Below are 18,600 nucleotides of genomic sequence, written 5' to 3' on the forward strand. Positions count from 1 at the left end.
AGAAAGACAACAGGGATAGAAGCTCAGAGTGCTCGAAGCGCTCCGGTGTCACCGGTGGTTGAGCGGTGCCCAGAGGCTGGCAAGGAAGAGGGCCATTGGGGCCAGCTATGGACGGAGTACTCCGTACTCGGTACCGGAAATGTGTTGAAAATAAGCGCAACTTCTCGGCAAGGCCCAAGGTACCCGGTACTGCTCCGCAAGCGCCTGGCCTGCTTGACTAAACTCCAGCCGGGCTTGGCGTGGGAAGACTAGCGCACCGCCTTCGCTCGTCATGCCGCCGATGTGAACTCACGAATATCTCATCAATCATCCTCCATCGCCCGCCCATTCTCTGAATATCTTTCTCCCATCTTCACCCACTTCAACACACTCCTTTTCTGGAATGCTGGTCCAGGCCTAACCTCCTCACCTGTCCTCTACCGTACCTGTCCCTCACTCCAAAGTGTTGTTCCAGCCTGTGACGTGGACAAATAGCCAACCTGCCATTGTTGCTTCAGTGCGTCTTCCTTCCTCCTCCCTGCGGATGGCAGGTTGACGGCGGGCACTGTGCAACACATACATATGGCCAAGCGAACTGCCTCAGCTGCCCTTGATCAATCTGGACGGCCCTCGGAGAATTCCATTGCTATAGCCCCATCTGCTCAGAACCCGACTCCTCAGGCAACTTCCCTCTCCTCCACATCTCCACCCTCTCTGAGGTAATTCCCGGCTCTGTTCTCGTTTGCTGTAGCTCTATTTCTTATTTTATCAGTCCTTCTCACATGGGATATTTCTTCACCTTTGTTTCTTCTCGACGGGGTTCTATGTCTTGCAGCTGCTCGACTCCCCTTCTTTAGACAACTTCAAGACCATTTTCCCGATTCCCACCTTTTCTCAACTACCTTTCGATTTCCCCCCACGCAAACAAAGTGATTCCTCAGGAATAACCAAAGTTCTCATGTCCCGCAGAATAACGCGTTCCGCTGCAAGGCTCGCTGCAGAAAACCCATCCACGCCTGGCGCACGTCCTGGCTCGAACCCAGCCTCCAACCCGTCCACCTCATCCCAATCTCGGAAGCGGAAAGCTTCAAATCGCCGTGAGAAAGAGTCACCTGCACCTGAACAAGAGCAAACCCCTTCGACTAGGTCGCCACCCAGGAGAGCAAAGAGGCTGAAGACAGCTGCACCGACTACAAATACCAATCAACAACCCCCCCGGTCATCAGCACCACGTCAATCCCACCGACAGGCAGCGATGTCACAAGCAGGGTATGTGTTCCGAGGATTTTATTCTTTTTTTGCCTGTACGAGTATGCACATTATGAACTGGCGGTAGATGGCACATTCTCTGCTGGCGTGGGCCAATGTTCTACAACGCAGACGCGTTTCATCCCGAGTCGTCCCTGCAGTCGATTCTGATTTCTAACCTGTCTGGTAGATCGTCTTCCCGCGAACCAGATGACATATCCAAAGGTACCCAATCCGCCTCCAAACCGAAATCATCTAGGCACAGAAAGCCGTCTCAAGGTACCGTGGGACCGTATTCGATTCTTTCACCCGATTTTGCCTACCTCTATGGCTAATAGCAGACCTTGTTTATAGACAATAATTCGCGTCAATTATCGGCTGCTCGCCACCAAAAGAGACGACAATCCAAACGTGACTCCGACACTACCATGAAAGACGCCGATGACATTCAGGATGAAGGTGCAGGAAGAAGTGGAACAGATGTGTCATCTCCAAATAGCGAAGAGCACCCACGAAATGAGTCGGATCTAAATAATGAGGACAGCGGGGACCCGTTTCGCAGTCACTTATTCGGCTCTCGAAGCCCTCTGGAGCTGCAGAGCACATTGCGAGCGCTGAGTGGGATGATGTCTGGTATTTCGACAAGATTACGGGATATCTTTGTGAATCTGAGAATGAAAGATGATCCATCCATCCAACTTATCGCTTTGCAAGAACTATCCGACCTGTTACTTGTCTCCAATGAAGATACTCTTTCTGGACAGTTTGCGGCCGATTCTTATGTGAAGGAGCTCGTTACTCTCATGGAGCCAAGTGAGACTGGCGAAGAAAACCCGGAGATTATGCTCCTTGCGTGTCGCTGCCTGGCAAATTTAATGGAGGCCATTCGAGGCTCTGTTGCAAATGTTGTCTATGGAGGAGCAGTTCCGGTGCTTTGCCGAAAACTGTTAGACATCCAATTTATTGATCTCGCAGAACAAGCACTCAGTGTAGGTTCAGTCCCTTTACTTACCGTTAACTGCATACTATTGTGGAGTGTGACAGATCAGGCTATCTTCGAATGTTCAATCACTGACTGATGCAGACGCTGGCGAAAATCTCTGTTGACTTTCCAGCTTCTATCGTACGTGAAGGCGGATTAACCGCGTGTTTGACTTACCTTGACTTCTTCCCCACCAGTACACAACGTACAGCTGTAACAACAGCTGCCAACTGTTGTCGTAATCTCCCCACGGACTCATTTCATGTGGTCAGAGACGTAATGCCCACATTACTGCATGTTCTCTCTAGTAGCGATCAGAAGGTCGTGGAGCAAGGTTGCCTTTGCGTTTGTCGCGTGGTAGAAAGTTTCAAGTACAAACCGGATAAACTGGAGGAACTTATCGAGCCGGAGATGCTCAGAGCGATTCTCCGCCTGCTTTTGCCAGGGACTACTAACTTGATTGGATCACATATTCATACTCAGTTTCTGCGTGTTCTCGGAATTGTTTGCAGATCGAGCCCTCGATTGTCAATGGAACTGCTCAAGATGGATGTCGTCGATACGCTTTATCAAATCTTGACTGGAGTGTCGCCCCCCTCTGGCGCGAGCGATGGCACTGTCAAAATAGACAGCGTTCACGTCATGCAAGCCCTAATTCATCGTCCACGGGAACAGGTTTATGAAACTCTCAATGTCATATGTGAAATGCTGCCGGGCGTTCCTGGTGAGGAATTGCTAACTAACGATCGGCTTCGCGCTGCGCTTGGTGATGATGTCCTTTCGTATTCAAGTTCGCACAAAGCAGGACAATCGACTGGAAAGCGAGTGGAATTGCTGAAACCATGCAAGGCGGAAATGAAAAGATTTTCCACGATTCTTTTACCCACATTGACAGATACGTATTCTAGCACAGTCAACCTTGCTGTTAGGCAAAAGGTACTTCTTGCACAGTTAAAAATGTTGCAACATCTGGATGTCCAGATTATCGAAGACGCGTTACGCAATGTACCATATGCTTCATTTCTCGCTGCAATCCTCTCGCAGGACGACCACGTTTCCCTTGTTGCGTTGGCTCTCCGGTGCTCAGAGCTATTATTTAAACGCCTAAAGGATATCTACCAATATCAATTCCATCGCGAGGGTGTCATTTCAGAGATTACCAGATTATCTGAGAAATTTGTACCGTCTTATGACATTGAGACCAAAGATGACAAAAGGAATCTTGCAGTCGATAACCAAGACAGCTCCGACGTTGAGGAAGATAAATCCGATGACAACGCTCGTGACGATTCCCACGAAGAGGACGAGAGCAACGACGATGAGGACTATAATGATGATTACGATGAAGAACACGATCATGATCAAGACCAGGAAGATATCTCGGAATCGGAGGGCTCTTCGTCCTCGGATGCCGGCCGACTTCGCCCTCGGCGTTTTCATAACGAAAAACTGGTGGTGGATTATGCTAAGGATTTCCTTCGGCTGTATGAGCATACCAAAGCAGCTGGGATGCATGATAAGGCGTTGGACGCTCTTCTCCATCTGAAAAGCCTCGTATCAGATATCGCTCTTTGTTACAAGCAAACCAAACCTGAAGACGGGTATTCACTCTTCCAGAAACTCTCATCGTACTTTACCCAAGATGCAGTTGAGAGTATTACAAGTGCGGAATTGCTCCACTCTGGCGTTATTCAAGTTTTACTCGATGTCATTGGCGATTTTCACAGTGAGTAATAACTGAGACTACTCTTTGACACGCCTTCCTCGCTAACTATTCTGTGCCATAGCCCCTGGAAATACCGCCAAGACCGACTTTCTTCGTGCTTTTATGGCTCAAAATGTTTCAAGCCTGAGCAGTGATACCGGGTCTACGACCCCATTTGGTGTTCTCATTCATAAGTTGCAAGATCTACTTAGCCGGACCGAGCATTTCGAAGTAATCACGGTACATCATAACTCTTATGAGAGTCGAAATATGACGTCAATGTTATCGAAGCAACTTCGTCTTCGGCTAAGTGCAGAGGACGAATCGGATATCCCTAAGGCTTACAAAAATGTCATGGTCTCAATCCATGCAATTGCCAACTTTAAGGCTCTGGATGAGTATCTACGTCCAAGGATAGCCATATCTGAACGTTCCCGAGCGTCTCGACATCGTGATCATCTCTTACCGCAACATGGTAATTCTCAATCGAAAGAACTATTAGGAGAGAGGGCAGAATCCAATGCCGGCGGAAAAGATAAACCATCATCGTCCCAACAGCCTGCATCCTCAACATCAAGTGAAACCCCACGTGCTGGGAAGGTAAATGAAAAATCAAAGACCGCTGCCGGCATGTCATCCCAACCGGCGACACCTGGTAGTCCTCGAGATCGATCTCGTCGATCAAGGCGATCGACAAGACGCCAACCTCCACCTCCACCTCCCCCGCCACCTCCGCCAGAGGATGAAAGCGATGAATCAGACGAACCTCTAGAATGTGCGGATGAACGACAGCTCAGCGATGACGATGATGATGACGAGGAAGATGATGAAGATGAAGGGCCTCTGGACGCAATAGTTGATGACTTGGAAGATGACCTTTCTGAGAACGGTGCCCCAGATCCCACAGCGGTGAACATGGAGGTTGGTTCTAGTGGTAAGGTAACCGCGCGACGAGATGACGGCACAAAGGTCGCAACGCCCTCGCAGCTGACGCCTGCTGGAAGCTCTGCATCCACATCCGCCTCTGCAGCACAGTCACTTCGAAGTTCGCTTGCCTTGGCCGGCCGTCCATTCTCATCGTATGCGGCAGCCATGGCATCAGTTCCTCAAGATTGGCATATTGAATTTAGTATCGACGGGAAACCGATCACCCACGATACAACAGTATATCGTGCCATTCATCACAATCGGAATCCCATTCCAGGTACTTTCACTGGGAATGTGTGGTCCGCCATCCACACAATTCGTTTCAAGCGTGTACAAGGACCACCTCCTGCCGAGCCATCAAAATTAACGCCGACAAAATCAACCTCACTCAGCGACCCAGATACAGAAGAATTACCAGAGTCTCTCACTGGAGCTGCGACCACTGCTTCGATTCTAAAGTTGCTTCGCGTTTTACACCGGCTGAACTCTCAGTTAGACTACATTTTGACCGAAACTAATGAACCGATTAAGGTTGTCGTAGAACCATTGTCGCAGTTCATTAACACCAAGCTCACCGCGAAGCTTAATCGCCAACTGGAGGAACCACTGATTGTCGCAAGTAGCTGCTTGCCAAACTGGAGTGAGGATCTCGCACGTCATTTCCCATTTCTCTTTCCATTTGAGACACGCCACCTGTTCTTACAGTCGACATCCTTTGGCTATGCGCGCTCCATGATGAGGTGGCAGGGTTCTCAACCCGGAGACGATAATCGCCGTGACCAACGTCGTGATGACCGTCCGTTTACTAGACTTCAGCGACAAAAGGTACGCATCTCGAGAACCAGGATTTTGGATTCCGCTATGAAGGTCATGGAGCTCTACGGCTCGTCTCCGAGCGTTCTTGAGGTTGAATATTTCGAAGAGGTTGGGACAGGTCTCGGGCCCACGCTGGAATTCTATTCTACAGTGTCTAAGGAATTTTGCAAGAAGAAGCTCAAGCTTTGGCGAGAGCAGGACTCTGCCGATGGCGAATACGTTTATAGCAAGCTCGGTCTTTTCCCAGCACCTCTTGGTCCAGAACAGTTGGCCCAGGACTCCGGAAAGAAGATCTTGAACTATTTCAAAGGCCTTGGGAAATTTGTGGCTCGGTCTATGCTCGATTCAAGAATCATCGACATTGCATTCAATCCGACTTTCTTCCAGATTGGGAACAATTTCTCAACCTTTAAGCCTTCAGTCGGTGCGATTAAAGCGGTGGACCCTGATCTAGCTAAATCACTCTTGATGGTTAAACAGTTTGCTGATGCCAAAGGTGCCATTGAAAGTAGCTTGTCCCACGCTTCGGAAGAAAAAGAACATGCGCTCAAGACGTGCGAGGTGGATGGAGCACGTATCGGAGATTTGGGATTGGACTTCACCTTACCCGGCTATCCGAATATCCACTTATTGCCTGATGGAGCAAACACCCCTGTTACTATAGAGAACGTGCACGTCTATGTTGAAAAGGTTATTGATGTCACGCTTGGGACTGGTGTACGGCCACAAATCGATGCTTTCCGGTCAGGGTTCTCACAGGTCTTTGCTTATTCCGCCCTGAAATCGTTCACGCCAAACGAGCTGGTAATGCTTTTTGGTCATGTCGAAGAAGATTGGTCTATCGAAAGTATGTTGTTACTTTTCTATGTTACTTTTCTATTGCTGGTTGGCTCCATCTTTCCGAATAACTAATTTTTCTTCCTTTTTTGTACTAGCTTTGATGGACTCGATTAAAGCGGATCATGGGTTTAATATGGATAGTCGTAGCGTGCGGAACTTGCTTGAGACTATGAGCAATTTCACTCTTCAGCAGCGCCGCGATTTCCTACAGTTTGTGACTGGAAGTCCAAAGCTTCCTATTGGAGGTCGGTTCACCCTTACTCTATGAGAGCTGTTTCCACATTTTTAGAGAACCTATCACTGACTGACGTATCAATAAAGGCTTTAAGAGTCTCACTCCCATGTTCACCGTCGTTTGCCGACCGAGTGACCCACCGTACACTTCTGATGATTATCTTCCTAGTGTGATGACTTGTGTCAACTATTTGAAACTACCTGACTACTCGAGTGCCGAAGTACTTCGGAAACAGCTTGATGTCGCGATGCACGAGGGACAAGGTGCATTCCATCTCTCCTAATTGCGGCTCTCAGACAAAATGAATAGTTATGTATCCTCCACCTTGAATCAGAATTTACATCGACCCATTCACACCGGCCTAAAGACGCAATGTTCGCAGTTACCGCTTCCGATTCTATGATGTCCCCATGCATATAACGTGTGCCCCTTTGCCATACTTGTTGCTGCGTAATTAGACAATGTTTAGCTCTTACATCTAGGTTGGTGGACGCAAAAGTCAGAGGAACGAAAAATGGGCTAGTTTGGCTTCTTATGCAAGATTTATAAATAACCTACATGGATGAAACGCTGCAGGAAGGGAATTTGGCGTTTCCCTGTGCAATATATCTCTGGACTGTATTACCCATTCAATTTGATGCGCTCGGTCTCTCATTTTTGAAGATGTATGTAATTTTGTTATATTGCATGTATGCTGCGGACAATCAGTTCGGCGCCAATTTACTATTCGACTGCTACAAAAAAATTGTCCTCAGTCATCTTGAGCTGAATGGTCTAAATGTTTTCGTGTCATTGCTTGGCCCCGGTTCTCAATAAATGGAGAAGCATTCCCCCTGATTTGTATGGAGTGCTCCGTACGGAAGCAGTGAGGTGAAAATAAAGACATCACATGACTAACCTTGATAGCGCTAGCGCCGAGTCAGTTACTAAGCTTCAAACCGGTGAACGTCGGCAGAAACGGCTTTTCGTCGTATGTGTTGGTTGATCTCTGCATCCCTATGAAGTCCACGGGAGAATTGGTCCGGGATATTCCAATGTTCAGCACCTGAGAAAACGAATTTCGTCACTTGACTTTTGTCGCCCAGTGAGGGAGCATCTTGTATTTCCATTTTTAAAACTTATTTTTATTCACTTTCAGTTTATCTGCTTAACCACTCGCTCTTCTCTAATGGGATACGCGTCTTTTTTTAAAGAAGCTGTAAGTTGCGGAGTGGCTTACCGTTCAGTTATAGGTCCGCTCACTTTATATGAACTAGTTTTCACCTTTGAAGGTCCTATTCCATTGAAACTAAACTACGCGGTGATCAACTCGCGCTTAAGCTATGGACGAATTCGCCCAGACGCGCGGCGTCGACGACCTTTTCGACGACGAGATTATCCCTGTCGCACCCTCGCAAGTCGAGGTCGAGTACACTGACGATGTTCAACCATACGATGCCGCGCAACCAGATGCCGTCTCCCCTCAGGCCCCGCAGGAGCCTACACCTGTCGATCGAAACGGCGGACAATATAATCGAAGACGTGGGAATGGCGGAGGTCGAGGACCACGCGGGGGCCTATATGTCAGAGGTGCAAAGTCGACTGCCACCGTAAATCGGCAGCAAGATGAGACCGAGAGCACGGTAAATCATGAGTCAACGAGTAATCAGTCTGATAAGGAACAAGCGCCCGCGGGAGCAACCGAACTTACTGGTGCGGATGGCGGTGACCCAAAGCAGAAGGAAGTTGTGAAGCCAAAGGTGCCTGCTGTACGCGGGGACAGGAGTGGTACTGGTGGTATCAAGAAAGTCTGTGGTCCCGTTCTTCTACTATCTCACCTCCCTGAGGAGTGAACTTGTGACACTAACGCGCACGTTTTGGTAATTAGCCTAGACTTACTGAAGGAGAACTATCGGAGCGGATGGCAGCCGTCAAGATTGCGGCAGCCAAACGCGCCGCCGCCCATGCTCGCGCAGAAGCAGACGAGGCTTCGTTTCAGCAACGCGAGCGAATTGCGGCAGAGAGACGCGCCCAAGAGCGCCAGAATCATCGTGTCATGACAAATGAGCGTGAACAAAATAGGCAAAGAAAACTCCGGGCGCAAACTGGCCGGGAATGGGATGCAGAGAAATCGCAAGATACGTTTGGAGACCGTGGAAGGGGCAGAGGTGCTTATCGCCGTGGCATGCACGGCGGTGTTGTAAGTGAGGGCCACAGAAGAGAGAATTTTACGACTTTTCAAGATGGCGAGACCGAGAAATTTGGTGACAATGGATACCGTGGACGAGGAGGCCGAGGCGCCCGTGGCGGACGGGGACGTGCATCCGGGCGTGGTCGAGGCCGTGGATGCCCGACGAGTCCCAACAACGCTGATGTTCCGCCGAATGCAGCTGCTCAGGACACAGGCGTCCAGTCGCCTCCCGCCCTCGGAGCTGACAGTGAATTCCCTGCTTTGCCCGGCAGTAATAAGGATGAGGCTCGGGCCATGTCTCTGAATACGGAGCAGCCGTCCGCTGCCGTGAGCACCGATGCTTCGATTTCTCCAACACCAATTCAGGGGTCGTGGGCTGATCATGTCGACGAACTCCACAAAGCCGAAGCAGAAGCCGAGAATAAGGCTTCTCAGTCTACCTGAGCGCCTCACCAGTTTACCGAAATTTCTTTTGTTTATTTGTTTCATTGTGGCCCCTTGTGATACACCACCGACTTTTTTTCCTTTTTTTCTTTTTCTTTTTTTTTTTTTTTTAATTATCTACATGCCTTTAAACGGATTCGTGTAAATTTCCATTTGTCACCATTGGAGGTTATTGCCTTTTTCTTTTTTCCTTGGAGGATTCACCCTTTTATTTCTTGCGTACTTTTGGGTATTTTTGCATTGGAATTGGGCGGTGGTTTTCTTTTTTTTTTTTTTTTTTTTTAATAGATTTTCAAATGGTGACCAGGCTCATAACGATTGGAGCCTCTTCAAACAAATATTAATCTTTTTTGGGACAACAAGCCTATCTTGAGGAAGATCTGAAGCTATGTTTTCTCGAAAAAGGGTATAAAAACAGTTTAAAAAGATTTTATATGTACAGATAGCCGGAATTAAAAGCGCAGAGTGTTGCGTTAAAGAGTCGCGTCCGAGTATATTGCGCAGAGCTCACGACAGTACTTATTCCACTTTGGTCTCTTTGCCACGGATTTTGTCCTTGAGCGCAACTATCTTGCTTCGAATAACTGCCTTTACCCCGGACGGGGGCGCCTCCTCCGCACCCACCAAACGGCGAACCAATAAGTTAAAGATATTCCCAAACGCGAGAGCTATTACTGTGCTCGTTAGGATAATGACATTGTACGGCATACTGAAGTCTGGAGTTGGCAGAGGGAGAAGAAGGCTAGTGGTACGAAGATAGATAAACGAAGGTGTAAGTGTATCGCTGGTGTTGTTACTATCAAGGATCCTAATCACTGCTGGAGCCACATTAAATCCCCTATTAGCGTCGGGAGGATATTCGGTATAACGTAAAATTGCCTTCTCGAACTCGTATATTAAAGTCACTGTGGATGCAGCGGGAACGGATAAAACTAACTCCAGCTGGGTTCCACGCTTTCGGTCGATTGCGGGTCGGTAGAAGATGTCTTTGATAATTTGCTTAGGAGACATCTCCTCTGATGAACCGTTCCTATGGGTAAGTGTAGTCTTCATAGTATGGAGGTATGGTTTCATGTACCAAGGGAGGCTTTCAAAATAGACAAAATCGACCGCCTTTGTGTTAGATGGATTGGTTAGAATGGATCTTAATCCGCCACGTTCTTGACCATGGCCGATCGTAGTTCTTTCAGCATGTAAAACTGGCTGTGCTAGTGGGACTTGGCGAACCGACTCCTGCGCTGGGAGGACAAGATTCAATCCAAGATTCGTGAAAAGTGTATAGCAGCGGGAAAAGCCGTCTGGGCTTTTCTGTTCGAGAGCCCCAGCGGTTGTAAGGACTTCTCGTTCCGCTGGAACCTTAAGACAGACTGTATTCGTCTCATCTTTCGAAAGGGGACAGGGCGATGGTATGGATCGGCCAAACACATCTGCCAAGCTCCATTCCTTTGTGGCGGCAGATGCCGCTGGATAGCAAGTATCTCTCGAGTGGTATAATTTAGACTGATCGCAAACCAGCTGGTCAACAGGAACGGGCCGGGGAATAGGGTTGTCTGGAACGGCAATTAGCTTTGCAGATTTGAATAATTTCGGCCGATTAACATACCTCTTGGGCGTTTCGATCTATCTATATCCAGCACCATATCTACAGACTGCTGAAACTCGACGTGGCATTGTCCATCGGTGCCGGGGCAAACAGGTCGAAAGTCAATAGACATGCTCTGCCATGCTGCGTCAAAAAGCCTATGACCGTCAAGCAAGCTCGAAATGCCTGCCTTCCCCTTGCACGGAAGCAGCTTTAGAAAAGGTGTCAGGTTCTCTGTACAAACGACTTCCCCTGGTAAAGTACCGTGGAGAAGATGCAAGTTCTGGACAGACGAATGATTGCCGCTCGGTTGAAAGGTAAGGTACGGTCGAGTCGTTCGTGTTGAGTCGATAAAGTTCAAAGAAGCGCAGAACAAACCGGAAAGCGACTGCGTCAATGTCACCCATTTGGCGAACGCCCTTAGATCCATCAGATATATATGATCCGCGTCTCAAGAGAGATTGGACGTACTCATCGTTTGTATCTGCCTCCATCCATGCCCACAGTTCAACCCCCGTGCCACCTTCTTTAAACCCCTGCGATGGGCGATCTCCCCAGTTCTCGGCATCCCATCGTCCTGTCGAGAATCGGAGGTGTAGCTCCTTTGTATTGGCGTGCTGAAGAATCTGTCCCAGAGAACGAGGAAAATATCTAAAGTTTTGTTGTTGAAATGCGGCAATGGATTCGTTGCTTCGAAAGCTGAAAGAAGCGAGCAAAGAGGAGGGCGGAAGAGGCTGGAGGACAAGCTGTTCAGAATAGTCCGAAGCAGCAAAAGCAACAGCAGCTATTAGCCATGCGGCAAGAGCGCAAACCAAATGAAAGGAAAGGAAAATCATCCCGACATTATCGCCCAACTCTGAGATAGAACGGCTATCCCAGGCTAGGGCCCAATTGTTCCATCAAAGACGGTGTTGACGCCTTACCGAGAGCTTATTGCGGTTGACAGAGGGAGTGAGGTCAGCGCGTAGAAATTACTAACCGGATACAGCTAGCCTGGACCTAATTCCGCGCGGTTCGTCTAAATTTAAGCGCCAGAGCCGCTTAGAACGCTAATCCATTTCGGGAAACGTTTGAAGGGCGAAGTCGAACATTCAGCATTCCGTCCATCCAGTACCGTGATTCAGAGAGCATCGTCCGGGTGTCGCAGCGATTGATTTTACAATACTAGCCTCCCCCTTAGATATTTCTCACCGAGATTTGCTTGGAGGATACGATTCAGCATGGCCGCCGAGCAGCGCAAGCTTCTCGAGCAGCTCATGGGAGGTGTGTGTTTGCCTTCAGCAGCTCAAAGCTTGACCACGCGATGGCCTTCGCTAACTTCTCTTTTCTACATAGCGGACCAGCTCATCGGTACTGGTGCATCTGCTCGAAACGCGCAACTATCTATTACAGACCCAAAAGTCTGCCGATCGTATCTGGTCGGCACATGCCCCCATGACCTTTTCACAAATACGAAACAAGACCTTGGACCGTGTCCCAAGGTACACAGCGAAGGTTTAAAGGCTGAGTATGAGGCAGCGTCGTCGCATGAGAAGTCGAAGTGGGGGTTTGAATACGATTACATGCGCGACATGCAAAAGTACATCGACGAGTGTAATCGGAGAATTGATTCAGCGCAACGACGGTTGGAGAAAACCCCGGATGAGATACGGCAGACAAACAACTTAGTACGATATACTCATCTTTCTGTTGTAAATCTGTTGCTCGGACTTGGAGTGCAAATGTTGACACCTGTACTATTAGCTGCGACAAATTTCAGACCTAAGCAAAACGATCAATACCGGGCTCGAAGAAACTGCCATTTTGGGCGAGCTCGGATGTGTATCGCTCGCAATCACGGAATTTCACAAGATCAGACAATCAAAACACCAGAAGGAAAGCGCTGAAAGGGAATTGAAAGCCCTTTCCGATACCTCCGGTCCCTCTGGACATCAAAAGCTTCAAGTATGCGACGTATGCGGTGCTTATCTTAGTCGTCTAGACAACGATCGCCGACTTGCAGATCATTTCTTCGGTAAAATGCATTTAGGCTACGCCAAAATGCGGGAAACATATTCCACGCTACAAAAGGAGCTCAGGGGTCCACCGCCATCGCGACACGAGGATGGGCCGTCCGGTCGTGATTCAGGTTACGAAGATGGCGGCTGGGGCCCCAGGCCAGGCGGAGGATATGGAGGAAGATCCTACCGGAGTGGCGGGGGAGGTGGTGGTTATGGCAGACGAAGAGGAGGGGGTTATGGAAGCAGGTGGTAATTTGTGGACATTCTACTTTCCACGGGACTTGCATAGCGCAGGCGTTACTGGTGTTTAACTTAATACCAACTCACAGTCTAGTATTTTTGATGTTAAAAGAGGGATTATTCAAGTTTATGGCAGGAGGTCTGTGGCTAGATCTGTTTTGAATTTGCAAGTTAGGGCTCTAGAGAATGTCGCATTCACTTGGGGTCGAAGAAAAATTGCTTGAGATCATATTGGAGAGAGATCCTACGCAATCCTGTTTCGTATTTCAATATTGCTAGGCTTTGATACTGCTGTTGTTTAGTAAACCCCATTCTGCTCATCATGATAAGAGCTGTCTGAGCAATATAACTCTATCAAGGACCACGGACACCCGTGTTTCGCTTGGCTTGATTTTGGGGGGCCGCTGAAGATATTATCCGTCGAACATTTTAATTAAACATATACATACGGGGTTGCAGGTTCGAGCAATACCTCGCTATGAGTTACAAAGTGCAGGAAGGATTCTGCAACCAAATAAAAGGCAGAACTTCAACAAGCTCAGCAAAATAATACAAATACATGTGATACAGCCTCTTTGTTCAAATTGAGACACAAGACTTAAGTCAAGTAACACACCAAAAGGGCAGAAGAAAAGTACACAACAAGAGTGAACGCCTTTGGCTGTCTTTTTTAGCGGATAATACAATGCATTCCCAGTTCCAACAAAGAATCCGCCTAAGTGCACAAATATGGGTTCGCCAGACAATAAAATGACAGGTGGACAAACAGGTAGTTCAAGAAGTATTGAAGATTATGTTATGTTCCACCATTTGTCCTTTCCATAAGTGCGTTCATTAGTTGTTCGTAGCTGTTCGCAGCAGACGGATGCCGAGATAAGATCTCTGCAATGACGTTGAATTGAGCGACATCTGCATTTGGAGCATGTCTTAAGACCTCCTCAATGGTAGGTGATGAGGCAAGCTGCTCCCCTAGAACGTAGACTGCAGCTGCTTTTCCATTGAGTACTAGCGGAGATTGAGGTTGAGAATATGGTGGCGGCGGACTATAATGTCCCTGAGACTGTGAAGGTGATCCAGAAGGTCGATCCGTGTCCTGGTAGGAAAGTGAATGTTGAGAATATCGTGCAGTTGGGGTGGCTGTTAGTGGACTAGCCACGCTAGCTGGAGGATGTTGCGGCGTGACGGCATTTGAGTGATTGTTACTTGTCTTGAGGACGAATACCACAAGCAATAGCCGTTCGGGCGTTGGGTTTTCAATAGCATTGTTCTCAAGGATCTCCATAAATTCTGGCTTTCTGCCTGAGCCTGCCTCAACAGGAACGAGATATGTGTCCTTCACAGCGGGAAGAGGATGTTTTCCCATAACACCATACCGTTTTCGTCGAACGAAGTAATCGAATAAGTTGTTGAAGCTCACGACATCATCAGGAGCATCTGGGGGTGGAATTGCCACAACTGTGATATCTACCGTGTGACTGTATCGAAGTCCACACACATAATTTGTTGCAAGTTGGATATCGATGCGGCCGTCAATTGTCAACGAAGGAGGAACTAATTGCGACCATGGGATCCTTACGCTAAGGTCAGCACCGCCAACAAATCGTGCTCCAGCGGAAAAACTGGCAACCCCATCCATCAAAACTTTTCCACGCCAGATGATGTCGGGCCCAGGGAAGTCTTTGGGTGAATATGGTGGCGACTCCGGCTCTTCGTCTTTCAGCAATTGATCGATTTCAGCATCAGCCTGAACCTTATGCGTGGATGGAGGCGGATGCTCCTGTGGGAACACTGTTGGCCCAAATTGCGGCGGGTCATGATGAGGAACAGCTCCCGGGGACTGAACGCTTGACCAGACATTTTGGATATTGAAGTCATCCGACGCAGACCGTCCAGGTCTCCCAGTGGGAATCACCTGTGTGTCAATAGGTTGCGGTTTCTGGTTCTGTTGGACAGCGTCCATAGATCCAGTTCGTCCCGTGGCTGGGCTTGCTGCACGAGGACTCATTGCTTCCCCAAGGGTATCACGTCGAGCAGGGGCAGTCGAGAAGACAGACTCAGTTCCGACAAACTGGGGATCAGATTCCACAAATTCTTCGCCCTTGTGGGTCCGTCTGATGCGTGGACCCGTCTCTTGGATGATGATATGCTGTCGTTCCGCCTCGCGCTTGATTTCGTCGTCTCTCTGTCGTAGCTCCTCACTGGCCATGTCTTGCGTGCTCATTTTGGAGAAGGCATCAGGAGTAATACGACCTACAAGCAGACTATCACGTAATGAAGGATTCTTCCTTACATTGAACAGTATGGTCCGCATCTGCTGTCTATAGGGATCATTGGGTTCCCCTGACCCTCCACAGAGGTTTTGATACATTGCTTGTTCAATTGCGAACCCCAGGTACTCTCCTACACTCTCTTTGGTCCTTCCTTCTGGAATCGAAAACTTTCCTTGCTCCTGTGCTACTCCAGCTTGCTCAACGAAGAGCTTGATTAAGGCATTTGCAACATTTTTCCTAGCTTGGGTCAAGGTGGTTGCACCACCGGCGGTTGTCTCTGTAGGAGACTTGCTTGTCTTTGCGCCGTGAGTGGTGGGACTTCCTGCCATACTCGCCTTCCGACTCTGCGCCGGAGACTTCTTGATCTCCTGAGGATGGACAGTTGGTAGACCACTGACTGAGAGTCTCTGGAGCTTAGGTTTCGGTTCCTGGCATGTCCACGATCAGCGATTAGCTTTTGGATAAGATATTGATTTGACTTACCGGTTCGTGTTGTCCAGTATCTGCATGATCGGAATATTTTCTCTTCTGAGAGCTAGTGGTTTGCTCTTGGATCCCAGTATTTGTTGGAGGGCCATTCTGAATTTCATTAACGGCTTGAATAGGTTCCTGGGTGGGGGCTGCTGATGCACGCGGAGTTGTATCACTTGTTTCGGGTTTCACATCGCTGACTCTGCTTTTTCTTCCACGTTTGCCACCTTTCCTGCGTCTTGCTTTTCTTTCTTCGGCAGCCTGGGCTCGTTTCTGGGCAGCTTCCTCCCAAGGCTTTTCACCACGTGCCATTCTCTCTAGGAGGACTTTATGATTCTCGGGCTTGCATTGCTCACAGTAGTACTCTGCCGGCTCTTCACCCTTTGCAAAGTCAAGTCCCATGCAATCATTGTGCTGCCACGCGGAACATTTGTCGCAACAGATCATGTCACGCTCCACATCCTCTTCTTCCTCATATTCGCCACAGATGCAACGGATTATCTCGTCTTCTTCATTTTCAGGCGGTGTTGGTTCTGCAGAGGTTTGTTTCGGGGCCTTCGTCTGGGATTTCCCTTTTCGTTTCGGAGGAGGCTCGGGCATATCAAGGTTCTTATGTTGGCCTTTTGTGGCTCTGCCGGAACGTCGAGGTTCTTCTGTAGGATGGTTAGCCGGTGCAATCATTGACCACAGCGAGGGGATCAAAACAACGCGCGGAGCTCCTTATAGGGTCGTGACGCTGTATACGGATGGGATACATATGCTTACCGGCCATGGCAAATATTAAACAAATGAACTAAACAATGAGCTACGTGTGCTGAAAGATCGAAATTGCTGGAACTGTTGATTCTGGCAACCAACGAAGTTTCCTGTCTACAGGCATCGAAGGTTGCTAAATACACAAAAAGCAGGTCTGAAAGTGTGAAGGAACAGCAATCTTGTCTTAGCTAGACCAGTTTTACGTCCTTCGCGCTCCAGCTATGTTGTTTGTTTCAAGAAAAGAATTGGCTTATCCTTCTTTTTCTTCGAATTGGCCCAAATTGCGGAGAATGGAGCTTATTTCGTCGCGTGCTATGCACAGCCGGGGATGCTCCCCAACAATCAACACAAGGTGGATAAAACAATCACGTCACAACGGCAAGTATGACGGGAGATGCGCGAGTCGAATATTTTGCAAGGAGATGAAGTCGAGAAAGAAGTTGGCGATGGATGGAAGTTGTTTATAAGAGGATGGTCTCCCTTCAACCAAGAACGGCTAGAATATCACGTGAGCTCACTAATGCGTTATTAGCGGCTTGGCATATTGTCATCAAATCAATCCACTCGCTTGTAGATTATGTCAGCGATAGCTTGGATTTTAGTCAGATTGCGACGTCGGCCGCCAAGGCGCGAGCTGGGGGCAACCTTGGTTGTGGGTGAAGCTGCCGGCGAAGCTTTCTGCTGTGGAAGACTGTTTTGGATGAAATACAAGACAAAAACTGCATTCTATCTGCCAGCCACTACCTCCATCATGGCCGACGTACGTGCACTATTGCGCAATGAGCTCGCATCACGAGCGTCTGCTACCGACAGGCAGAAAAAGAAGAGAAAGCTCGAGTCCGCACCCACAGAAATACGCAAAAAGCTCAAACCGATTGACCAGACTGAGGAATCAGCAGGAGAAGAAAATGAGAAAGAGAAAGCATCGCCTACTGAAGAAACAGGCCCGTCCCCAGATATTGCGATAGTGCCAGCGGCGAACGCTGCGACAGAAAACCCCCTTCCACTGCCAGCACAAGCCACAGCTTCAACAAAACAGCAGGAGGCACCTCAAGCTATTGATGAAGACGAATGGGCAGCTTTCGAGCGTTTCGTTGCTGCACCTACCAGGATACAAGTTCCTGCCGCTGTTTTGAACTCCGGTGCCACAATATGCGCCGCACCTGTCTCAGCTGCTGAATTGGCCAAACACGAGGAGGCACAGCGTGAATCGCGGACAAAGGCTCGCGAGGCTGAATTGCAGGGCGAACAGGAAGAGGCTACACGGTCGCTTGAAGAAGAATTCGATGAGATGGAGCAACTGGACGAACGTGTTAAACGACTGAAGGAAAAACGGGAAGAAATATTGAGACGCCGACAACAAGGTTTACTGAAGGACATGGTGAACTCTGAAGGCGATTCAGTACGAGGGAATATTGAAACCCCTGGAAGCGGAAATGTATTTGAGTACGAAGAGGATGAAGACATCGATGATGATGATGATGATGATGACGATGATGATGAATGGGACAACTGGCGCTTCAAATAATGCCAATGAGACGTGATGGCACATCTGAATTTCCAATGCCCAGTTTACTAAAATTATGATACCCTTCTCCGTTAATCGCTTTGTCAAAAACCACTATGGACGTGCTGCTAGCAGGAAAATGAGTCAGGATACCAAGAAATGTATGAGAGACACTCACAGTGGCATAGTGTGTTTGATGATAGCATTATATAGTTACTCCATGCTCCCTTTCGATGCCTTGATCATGATGGATCTGCCTTAGACTTTTGCTTCAGAGTAACTGCTCTGATTGTTCTACCACTTTATTTGCTTTACCTCCCTAAAAAGTATTTAATAATTTCAGTTTTCCAATGATTCCAACTCGACTGAACGACCCCTCAACTACCTACTTCTCAACTTGACACTTCGTAGCTCTTCCGTCGCTTCAC

At 48.4% G+C, this 18,600-nt stretch overlaps 6 protein-coding genes across 6 annotated transcripts; 4 read left to right on the top strand and 2 right to left on the bottom strand.

Annotated features, from left to right (window-relative positions):
- The first annotated feature begins 321 nt into the window (after positions 1 to 321).
- On the top strand, positions 322 to 7,154 carry CIMG_01344 (ubiquitin-protein ligase Ufd4). The gene is made up of 8 exons (XM_001247572.2): positions 322 to 698; positions 949 to 1,248; positions 1,418 to 1,506; positions 1,582 to 2,216; positions 2,312 to 3,935; positions 3,997 to 6,504; positions 6,593 to 6,742; positions 6,819 to 7,154. Exons 1-8 carry the CDS (start codon positions 562 to 564, stop codon positions 7,013 to 7,015), a joined length of 5,640 nt encoding a protein of 1,879 aa, XP_001247573.1. The 5' UTR covers positions 322 to 561; the 3' UTR covers positions 7,016 to 7,154.
- A 900-nt stretch (positions 7,155 to 8,054) lies between these two features.
- Positions 8,055 to 9,346, top strand: CIMG_01343 (uncharacterized protein; the record flags this gene model as incomplete). Its single annotated transcript, XM_001247571.2, has 2 exons — positions 8,055 to 8,519; positions 8,600 to 9,346. 2 exons carry the CDS (start codon positions 8,055 to 8,057, stop codon positions 9,344 to 9,346), a joined length of 1,212 nt encoding a protein of 403 aa, XP_001247572.2.
- A 301-nt stretch (positions 9,347 to 9,647) lies between these two features.
- CIMG_01342 (GPI transamidase component Gpi16) lies at positions 9,648 to 11,819 on the bottom strand. Its single transcript, XM_001247570.2, has 3 exons — positions 11,400 to 11,819; positions 10,950 to 11,347; positions 9,648 to 10,896 (listed from the first exon to the last, which is right to left on the bottom strand). Exons 1-3 carry the CDS (start codon positions 11,762 to 11,764, stop codon positions 9,866 to 9,868), a joined length of 1,794 nt encoding a protein of 597 aa, XP_001247571.2. The 5' UTR covers positions 11,765 to 11,819; the 3' UTR covers positions 9,648 to 9,865.
- Positions 11,820 to 12,059: 240 nt separating this feature from the next.
- CIMG_01341 (U1 snRNP splicing complex subunit) lies at positions 12,060 to 14,694 on the top strand. The gene is made up of 3 exons (XM_001247569.2): positions 12,060 to 12,191; positions 12,264 to 12,595; positions 12,672 to 14,694. The coding sequence occupies exons 1-3, from the start codon at positions 12,149 to 12,151 to the stop codon at positions 13,179 to 13,181; spliced, it is 885 nt and encodes a 294-aa protein (XP_001247570.1). The 5' UTR covers positions 12,060 to 12,148; the 3' UTR covers positions 13,182 to 14,694.
- CIMG_01340 (PHD finger domain-containing protein) lies at positions 13,965 to 17,092 on the bottom strand (the record flags this gene model as incomplete). The annotated part of the gene is made up of 3 exons (XM_001247568.2): positions 16,675 to 17,092; positions 15,922 to 16,562; positions 13,965 to 15,866 (listed from the first exon to the last, which is right to left on the bottom strand). The coding sequence occupies exons 1-3, from the start codon at positions 16,679 to 16,681 to the stop codon at positions 13,965 to 13,967; spliced, it is 2,550 nt and encodes an 849-aa protein (XP_001247569.1). The 5' UTR covers positions 16,682 to 17,092.
- A 286-nt stretch (positions 17,093 to 17,378) lies between these two features.
- CIMG_01339 (uncharacterized protein) lies at positions 17,379 to 18,536 on the top strand. Its single transcript, XM_001247567.2, has one exon. The coding sequence runs from the start codon at positions 17,417 to 17,419 to the stop codon at positions 18,191 to 18,193; it is 777 nt and encodes a 258-aa protein (XP_001247568.1). The 5' UTR covers positions 17,379 to 17,416; the 3' UTR covers positions 18,194 to 18,536.
- Positions 18,537 to 18,600: the final 64 nt, after the last annotated feature.

Source organism: Coccidioides immitis (genome assembly GCF_000149335.2).
Source record: "Coccidioides immitis RS genomic scaffold supercont3.1, whole genome shotgun sequence".
NCBI lineage: Eukaryota > Fungi > Ascomycota > Eurotiomycetes > Onygenales > Onygenaceae > Coccidioides > Coccidioides immitis.

Bases quoted from the DNA above. Each gene is read 5' to 3' on its own strand.
- CIMG_01342 (XM_001247570.2), bottom strand. From the start codon at position 11,764: ATGATTTTCCTTTCCTTTCATTTGGTTTGCGCTCTTGCCGCATGGCTA. The intron at 11,348-11,399 runs GTACGTCCAATC...GATGGATCTAAG, and splicing joins GAGGCAGATACAAACGATGA to GGCGTTCGCCAAATGGGTGA. The intron at 10,897-10,949 runs GTATGTTAATCG...TTGCCGTTCCAG, and splicing joins TAGATCGAAACGCCCAAGAG to ACAACCCTATTCCCCGGCCC.
- CIMG_01339 (XM_001247567.2), top strand. From the start codon at position 17,417: ATGGCCGACGTACGTGCACTATTGCGCAATGAGCTCGCATCACGAGCG.
- CIMG_01341 (XM_001247569.2), top strand. From the start codon at position 12,149: ATGGCCGCCGAGCAGCGCAAGCTTCTCGAGCAGCTCATGGGAG. The intron at 12,192-12,263 runs GTGTGTGTTTGC...TTTTCTACATAG, and splicing joins TCTCGAGCAGCTCATGGGAG to CGGACCAGCTCATCGGTACT. The intron at 12,596-12,671 runs GTACGATATACT...CTGTACTATTAG, and splicing joins TACGGCAGACAAACAACTTA to CTGCGACAAATTTCAGACCT.
- CIMG_01344 (XM_001247572.2), top strand. From the start codon at position 562: ATGGCCAAGCGAACTGCCTCAGCTGCCCTTGATCAATCTGGACGGCCC. The intron at 699-948 runs GTAATTCCCGGC...CATGTCCCGCAG, and splicing joins ACATCTCCACCCTCTCTGAG to AATAACGCGTTCCGCTGCAA. The intron at 6,505-6,592 runs GTATGTTGTTAC...TTTTTGTACTAG, and splicing joins AGAAGATTGGTCTATCGAAA to CTTTGATGGACTCGATTAAA.